The 8,414-nt window shown below is 56.0% G+C and overlaps 1 protein-coding gene and 1 long non-coding RNA gene across 2 annotated transcripts; one reads left to right on the top strand and one right to left on the bottom strand.

The window, feature by feature from the left end:
* Window positions 1-63: 63 nt before the first annotated feature.
* TOR2A (torsin family 2 member A) lies at window positions 64-4,563 on the top strand. The gene is made up of 5 exons (XM_055793835.1): window positions 64-226; window positions 394-659; window positions 1,778-1,953; window positions 2,301-2,428; window positions 3,012-4,563. Exons 1-5 carry the CDS (start codon window positions 79-81, stop codon window positions 3,254-3,256), a joined length of 963 nt encoding a protein of 320 aa, XP_055649810.1. The 5' UTR covers window positions 64-78; the 3' UTR covers window positions 3,257-4,563.
* Window positions 4,564-4,697: 134 nt separating this feature from the next.
* On the bottom strand, window positions 4,698-7,686 carry LOC129783678 (uncharacterized). The gene is made up of 3 exons (XR_008745467.1): window positions 5,508-7,686; window positions 5,265-5,319; window positions 4,698-5,174 (listed from the first exon to the last, which is right to left on the bottom strand). It is a non-coding gene; the product is annotated as an uncharacterized LOC129783678 (long non-coding RNA).
* Window positions 7,687-8,414: the final 728 nt, after the last annotated feature.

The raw sequence follows: 8,414 nt of genomic DNA, 5'->3' as shown, positions 1-8,414 counted from the left end.
GGCGCGGCCCCGCCCCCAGCCCATCGGCCCCGCCCTCCGGCGCGGGGCACGCCGGGAGCTGTAGTGCGGGCGGCTGCCATGGCCCCCGGAGCCGCGCTGGCCCCGGCCCCGGCCCTGGCGCTGCTGCTGGCGGCCGCCGCCCGCCTCGCCGCCGCCTCGGGCCTGTGGGCGCTGCGCTGCGGCTTCTCGGCGGACTGCGAGTGCGGCTTCGGGCCCGACTTGCGCGGTCAGCGGCGGCGGCGGGCCGGGGGGGGCGGCGGGCCGGGGGGCCGGGGGCGACGGGCCCGGGGGCGGCCCTGGGAAGGGGGGGGTGGGCGGTAGGTGCGGGGGGCGGGCAGCGGGGCCGCAGCCCCCTGCCCGCCTTCTCCAAGCGCCGGCTTGGCTTTGCTGCAGGGCTGGAGTGTGACCTGGCCACGAACGTGGTGGGGCAGCCGCTGGTGAGGCAGCAGGTGGTGCCGGCGGTGCGGGAGTTCCTGCAGAACCCGCATCCAGCGAAACCGCTGGTGATGTCCTTCCACGGCTCGACGGGAACAGGCAAGACCTACGTGAGCTCCATGCTCGTCCGCTACCTCTTCCAGGGAGGGCTGCAGAGTCCCTACGTGCACCAGTTCTCGCCAATAGTGCACTTCCCCCACGCCGAGCGGCTGGAGCAGTACAAGGTAAGGGGCGCCTCACCTGCACTGCTTCACTGGGGTGGGGGTTTGGTCCCTTCCATCTCGATGGGACGTACACATCTCAACATCTCAGTACACATGCATTCAGGCTGCTCCCTGAAGTGCGGTAGGAATAAAAGCTCTTTGTTTTACCCTCAGACAGACACGGCTGAACGAGTGGCTCCACGTGCTGGCTGAAGGATCCACTAGTAACTGTGATATACTCCTGCACTCAGTTATCACTTTCGTCTTCCCCACAGCAGTCCTTGCTCTCATTCCTTAAATATTTACACAGCCCTTTGAACACGCAAACAAAAGTGCTTTGCTTAGATGAAAGGCACTAAAATTTCCCATCGCTTTCCAAACAGCTTGATGGCTGTGAAAAATCTGTATGTTACTAGACTGTAATCCCCTCCTCACAGAGCAAGGGGCTCCCGAACAGCAGCTCTAGACTCTTAACCATGCCACTCTGTCTTCTTAAAGCTGAGAAAGGGAAGAAATGAAATGCAAAGGTTAGCTGCCAAACCCTCAGCAGAGCCGGGAATCAGTGCACTGGACATTTGCTTTCTGCGTGTTTGGGGAGGGTATTTGTTGTGTCATTAGAAGAAATACTTCTGGGAAGGTATAAGAGTTAATATTTGCCCCCAGACAACATGAGTGGGTTTGTGTGGGTTGGCATCCGCGGTGAAGTAACTTCAGCCATAGTAAAGAACCAGAGCTCTCCTGGCTCGGCACAAGCATGTGATCTCGCACCCAGGACGGGGGCTGGCAAAAAGCACTCAGTAGCTGGGATCCGTGTAGATACACAGTGAAAGAGAAGAACATGGGGAACTCCAGGAGTGTGAATCCTGTTTCAGTTCACCGCCTCCTTCTTTAAATCTGCAATAAAAGATCTACAGTGGGCTAATAAAGCCAGCAACAGCCACTGTGCAAGACCCAGAAGAAAGGAGGCCCCCCAGTGCTGGCTGTTCCTGCTCTGAGCGGGCAGTGCTGTGTGGGGACAAGCTGCTTTCAGCACCTTCAAGGCTGAGCTGAGGCCTCTGCCTTTGCTCTGTGGCAGCTCAAACCTCCCTCGCCCCTCTTGGTATCTCGCTGCTTTACGGCTTGGTGGGTATTTTTCCTAGGAAAACCTGAAGCACTGGATCCAAGGGAACTTGACAAACTGTGGACGGTCAGCCTTTCTCTTTGAAGAGATGGACAAGATGCACCCGGGCCTGATCGATGTGATCATACCATTCCTAGGACCTTCATGGGTTGTGTACGGGACCAACTACCGCAAAGCAATCTTCATCTTCATAAAGTAAGAGAGAGGCCCCTCTGTGGCATCATGGGGCCTTCCAGCACACTGCTTCTCATTTGAGTGGAGGTCATACAAGAGCACGCACTTGTTCTGCTTTTCCTTTGCTCAGCCTCTACAAACACCAAGAGATGCTATTTCATTGTGAATAGACAGACCTGTTAAATCTGAAAAAGTTCTCCCACCCCTTATTTGGGGTTATTTGGCTGCCTTTACAGGCATCATTTTAGGCCAGGCAGCTAGAGGTCCTGGCTTGCACTCGTGTGGGCTGGAGGGTGATAGGTGCCACGTCTGTCCTGCAACACCATTTTCCCAGATAGGTGCCAAATAAACATCTCATTCTTCTGCAGCAACGCAGGAGGGGAGCTGATCAACAAAATGACGCTGGATCTCTGGCACGCCCACAAGGACCGGGAAGAGATCAGCCTGCAGGACCTGGTACCGGCCATCTCCAAAGCTGTGTTTGAAAACCCTCAGAGTGAGTCCATGGAGCGGAGCCCGTCCTGCAGGGTCACAGCCCGGCAGAGGGAGCCAGGCCCGTTCCAGGCAGCCACCGACGCTGCCTGCCACCTCCCAGGCATCCAGAATGGGACAGGGGGTTTTGAGGGAAGGGAACTATGATCCCCTCAAGGTTTCCTGGCAAGGCGAAGAAATAGTCCAGCCTTCCCAGCCAGAAGACCTGTTGCCACATTTAGGAAAGTTCTTTGGAGATAAGGTGTATTCACAGCTGGGGGATGGCAAACAGCACAGCATGCTAACTGGAAAGGCACAGAGACATGCTGATCCCCGCTGCCTGTCTGGTTCTCCTTGCTTTGCCCTTGTCACAGGGAGCAGAGCTTAAATTCTGATTAGTCAAGCTAAATCCCCCCATTCCTAGAGAACAAATCTACCGGGAGCGAAGGGGGAGTGACAACTGATGGGTTCAGCTATCTCCTTATACAAAACTGGAACAAATCTGTCTTCAGCGAAGTATTTTGGCTTTGCACAAAGAAGCTCTTTGAATTCCAGGGACTGCAGAGATTCTCTGAAGGTAAAACCTGTCTCTTCCTTTGCTTTTGCAGGTGGATTCTGGAAATCTGGGATCATTAATGACAGTCTCATTGATTTTGTTGTGCCCTTCCTTCCACTGAAGCACCACCATGTAAAGCAGTGTGTCATCGGTGAACTTGTCCAGCAAGGCCTTGAAGTACGTCCAGGCATTGTCCAGGCGGTGGCTGACAGCATCCCCTACTTCCCAGAAGAGGAGAAAATATTCTCATCAACAGGCTGCAAAACAGTCACCTCTCGGATCAGTTTTTTCTTCTAGTCGCTGGCGAGGCCCTTGCTCAGATCCATAGGGGATGTACATGGAGCTGTAAAGCAGCAGAGCCCAGGGCTGGCAGGATGAGCACTGGGAGCTTTGTGTTCCCTCTCAGCAGCACCAGTGCTCTCCTGCTGAACTCGTCTCTCCAGCCCTGAGGAGGTGGCTGTGGGACCAAGTGCAAGTGATGTGATTTGAAGCACTTTACTGATTGACCCTTGGCCAGGTGAGGGTGGATATGGCCAGCCCAGCGCACCACCCGAACCATGACGACAGCTCTCCCCTCTCCAGGCAGCTGTCCAACTATGTGATATCCAACACATTAAGATTCTGAGCCCACAGAAGAATATTTCTTTCCTACAGCATTTTAACAGGTTTTTTTTAAGTCTTTTTAAGCGTGACTGTGCCCCAGCTCCTTGGTGCTGGCTTGTGAACACCTTCAACATTGCAGCAAAGTTATTTTCAAGGAAGTTTTAGGGCCAATTTCTTTCCAGCTTCCTTTCACTGCAAATAGGTGCTGGTAGGGACCAGCTTCACCATCAACAAGTGTAGGGGGGTGGGAGATGGCAATGGCTGATCTGCCAAAAACCCTTACCACCCCGGTCCATCTTTCCCCTAAGGTCCAAAAGATTTCCCTGGAGCAAACCAGGGAAACAACAACAAAAGACTTCTCACTTTGTTTACCAGCTACAAATCATTTCAGTCCTACCTCCAGGGGAGCCCATGGTGCCACTAACAGTTTTGAAAATTGCTTTTACTCAGTGACGATTTCTACAGCAGGCTGAGAACTTGGTGCTATGAGCTGTTGAGCCTCTTCTGCATCCTTCTGCTGGCCAGACCTTGCAGGCTTTGGCTGGACCAGTGTCTGTTGAGCTTCTGGGGAGTGTCATTTATGACAGGGGACCTGGGGACATTTTAGAGAAGATTAGTGCTCTACACCACCAGGCATAGGGTGCACAGCAACACTGGCCTTTGACCAGGTTTTAATCTCCTCTGTGCAGTCAGTTATGAGAGAACAGGTCAGAGGAACCTGAACTCTTAAGAACAAACTGCCTGAGGGATGGGTGCAGGGATTCTTCCCAGAGCTCCCAGTGCTCTGCTCAGGCCCTGTGCTGAAGTGAGCTTCCAGCACTTGGGACCGTTCCAGCACTGGGGCCAAAGCTTTGTGGACAGCAGTTTTAGATACCACTCAGATGCTGCCCAGGAGCTGGCCCACGGTTAGACCCAAAAATTCTGCCTCTTCCAAAAATGTTATGCATTTCTAATTGTGAAATAAATCTTTTATTAAATAAATGGTTGGGGAACCATCTTTACTTTGATTCCTGACTGCAGTTAGTATGGAAGGACTTGGAAGATTTGCAGTTGCATGCAGCTGCCTGATGCAATGGGACTTTGGGGATTTAGCATCATGGAGCCGATGTTCTCCAATGAGGTAACTGGAAACAAGACAGCGGCCTTTACCCAGGAAGGAGGCAAAACAGCAGTAGCTGGACCCAGCATCCTCTGCAGAGGAGCCAGCGTGGGTCCAGGAAGGCCACTGGGTCTCTCTGCCCTAGCAGCACTTTACCCCCACTGCAGAGCACATCCCTGGGTCCCAAGGCCACGTGTCAGGGTGAGTGCAAGCACAGCAGGTGAGAGATGCATCACCTCCTTCCCAGGGACAGTCGCTCTGTGAACCTGCTTGGTGGCCCCACGCACATGGAGCTGAGAGCAGAGGCAAGGTGCCAGGTGGGTGCCATGGCAGACAAGCTGCTTCTGCAGCAGCTATTGCTGCCGCTCTGCATGCTGGCTGGGTGCGAGATGCAAGCCTGCAGACCCTGCCACGGCACCCCAGGATTGCTCACCCGAGTCGCTGTCCCTCATGTGCAGCGCTGCGCCCTCAGACACCTGTTCCTTCCAATGGTCCTCTAGTGCCATCGGCAGCCTGGGGACAAGTGCCAGTGCAAAGGCAATGCTACAGGCCTGCACTAACCCCCCAAAGCGATCCTTTATCTAGGAGGGCTGAGTGACATACCTGCTTGGAACAGGGTTCCAAGGCCAAGCACAGACATTCAGCAACCCACTGTCACCTTTTAGGAACAGAAAGGGCTAAAACCCAGTTTTGCCAGCATGAGCACTTCAGCAGTGAGCTCCAAAACATGCCACTGTGCTCCAGAGCAAATAAAACCCTCTCACTGAGTATCTGAGTAACCCCCACTCTTTGGGGCACGCAGCACTAGTGGGCTAACACCCAAGACAAACTACCCCCAGCACATACCTATTGCTGCTATCACAGCAGGCAACATCAGCTGAAATGGCGAGTTCTGGGTGGGCTCTGAAGCATTTTCTCCAAGGTGAAGGGCAAGGTGTCCTGTATCACTCCTTGGGGCAGCACTGACAGTCTTTCTTGCAAAGCGGCAGCATACATGGGAAAGGATGTGCAGTGGTGACAAGGTGAGACCTGGATCTCCTCCATGGAAAAACTGTTCCCCACAGTGAGCTCTGAGCACTGAGGCACAGAGTTTCCACCACCACAGCCAAATACCCACCTTGTGCTGCCAGCAAAGGCCCCGTCAGCCCCACCAGGACCTGTGCCAGCGGGGAGCCTGGGTTTCACCTCAAACCAAACCCAGATTAATCAAGCCATGCAGCTGCCCTGAGCGGTGCCCATGCTGGGCGATGGCTGTGTGAAGATGTTCCCCTTACCACAGCCACACACAGGAGAGGGCTCCAGCCCTCAATTAGGGTCAAAGCAACAGGGAAATGAAAATAAGGAGGAAAGAGACCTGCCCAGTGGCTCTGGCACAAGGCTGTTTAAAGAGCCAGGCTATAACCCTCACTGCTTGGCTTGGACCCACACTCTGGCAGGACCCCTGACCCCAGTCCCTCATCCTTGATCAGCTGCTGGCCCCTGATGAAGAAATAAAACTCCAGGCTTGCCTCAAACTGCATGAGGGGTAGGCGCAGAGAGTGCAGTAGAGGCGACAAGCTGAGAACATCACCCATGGCCTGAGGAGGGCATCGGGGAGCAGCGCAGTACCTCGCTGTCCCTGGGGTCGAGCCACAGGCTTAGGGTGGGCATCCTCCCCAGGCACAGGCAGGCCCCGGCCCGGCACAGGTAGTACAGTGGTTTGTGGGGGCAGCCACGGAGAACTGAGCTTCTTCCTGCTGGTACTGCCTGCGAGGGGCCAGGAGCAAGCACGCTGGGCAGCCTGGGTCACCACCAGCCCTGGGGCAGCCTGCACCTTGCCACCAAATCCTGCTGTCCCTACTCACGCAGTGCTGCTGCAACCCATCTCTGCTCAGCACAGTCCCACGGGCTCAGCTCCAGCGCCTGCTGGTAATCTGCTAGTGCATAGGCCAGCTCCCGCAGGCGAAGGAACCCCTCTGCGCTGAGGCAGCGTCAGCGTCTCAGTTAAATGAGAGCGACTGGGGGCTGGCTGCCACCTCCGGGCTTTGTCTGGAGCTCTCCACGCCAGTAGGAAACATGCACCGCGCGTGTCCAGCCCACCCCTGCCACAAAGATTTCAGCATCATTAGCCAAAAGCTCTGAGCTCTGCCGGGCAGGAGATACAGCACAGTCTGGAAGAGAGCAGCCATTCCCAACCTCACAGGGAGGGAGCCAAACCACCAGTGGTAAATCCCAGCCCCTGGTGCCCTCCCCACTGCTGAAACACTCCAGGCAGGCACGACTGTGAACTGGGGTCAGGACCATGGGAGAACTCAGGGGCCCTATTGCCCATTTCAGTCGCTACTCCCCAAAGCACAGGGCCTTCCCCAGCACACACTCAATGCCTGAGTGCAGACACTGCTGTGTGACACCTCAGCCCTCACCCTGGGAACCCACTGTGATTCCCAGCCCAGCTGCTTGCCTCCTCTGTTGACACAGAGCCCCTTCTCCCTCCTCTCATCCTGCAGAACCTTGCCAAGGAGCAGCACAGCCTCATCAGATCAGCCTAGGCTGTAGCAGTGCACAGCACAGTTGTTGTAGGCAAGTGCCAGCTGCCACCAAGCCTCCAGGGCTGCTGGGCCCCCTGGAGCACCCAGCTCCCTTGCCCTGGCTAAGTCCTTGCAGGCTGCACTGAAGTTCTTGAGCCATTGGAGGAGAGTCCCCCGGGACACATGGACAGACACAGGAGAGCTCACAGGCCAATGGAGCCACCCAGCCACGGTGACCCTCTCACTACCCGAAGGTGAAGAATTTGGTGGCCAAGGGGTCACTCTCGATGGCAAAGCTTATCTTCTTGAGCAGGGTCCCACACGGGGCCTTGGCCTCCTGGACTTGTCTCAGCAGCCTCCACCTCAGGACCTGGGTGGCTCCATGCTGTGGCTCCAGCTCCAGAGCCTGTCAGATGTCCTGGTGACACAGGGCCAGATGCCTGGAGAAGCCAGGTAGCCTCAGAGCGTGGCCACTTCCCAGCACATCCCCAGTGCCAGGAGGGGCAGCAGGACCCCTCAGGGACGAAGCACACACAGATCAAGGTTCCTTGCATCCTCCTCCAGGTCTCTGCTGAGCATCTGAGGGCACTCCGGGAACTTATTGAGAGCTGCAAGACACATAATGCTGTAAGAGGAGACGGGCAAGGCTGGAGGCAGCCCATGGCAGGGCCAGCCCAGCTGGACAGCCTAGCACTGCCCTGGCTTTATCTCCTGTGGCAAAACACCCTGTGGTGAGGCTGCAGCTCGGCTGCCTGTGTGAAGGCCTTCAGGGCCTTGCAGTAGAGCTCCTGGTCAAGCAGACATTGGTCCTGCAGGGAAGCCCTATCTGCCTGGCCACAAGCTGGGTCTGCAGACAGGGGGAAGGGAGCAGTGGCTGACCTGCAGGTCAAGTACGAGCGCCAGATGAGCCAGGCTGGGCTGCTCCTGTGCAGGCACCAGTGTGAGCACCTTCCAGAAGTTCAGCAATGAAGTCACAGAGCTGGAGGAACACCTCTGCCCACTGCTCATACAGCTCTGCCTGCACCACCAAGATCCCTCAGCCCACCCTGGCCCAGCCCAGCCCTGGTCAAACTAACCCAGATCAGCCTGGCAAGAGACTAACAGCATCCTACAGCCATATGCCAGCACGAGAGCCAGACTTAAAGATGCTGCCTCCCTTCTCCGGCTCCCAGCCTGGTGTACCCCAGCCCTCTGGGGACCCTTCACCCTCTGTGAATCCAGGCTGATAGCTTTCAAAGAGCAGATG

The sequence above is a fragment of the Falco peregrinus genome, chromosome 1 (genome assembly GCF_023634155.1).
Source record: "Falco peregrinus isolate bFalPer1 chromosome 1, bFalPer1.pri, whole genome shotgun sequence".
NCBI classification, from domain to species: Eukaryota; Metazoa; Chordata; class Aves; order Falconiformes; family Falconidae; genus Falco; species Falco peregrinus.
The sequence above is the reverse complement of the archived record's forward strand: the minus strand, read 5'-3'. Positions and strand labels throughout refer to the sequence as shown.

Excerpts from the sequence above, each read along its gene's own strand:
- TOR2A (XM_055793835.1), top strand. The coding sequence starts at position 79 with ATGGCCCCCGGAGCCGCGCTGGCCCCGGCCCCGGCCCTGGCGCTGCTG. Across the intron at positions 227-393 it reads CTTCGGGCCCGACTTGCGCG|GGCTGGAGTGTGACCTGGCC; the intron begins GTCAGCGGCGGC and ends GCTTTGCTGCAG. Across the intron at positions 2,429-3,011 it reads TGTGTTTGAAAACCCTCAGA|GTGGATTCTGGAAATCTGGG; the intron begins GTGAGTCCATGG and ends TTGCTTTTGCAG.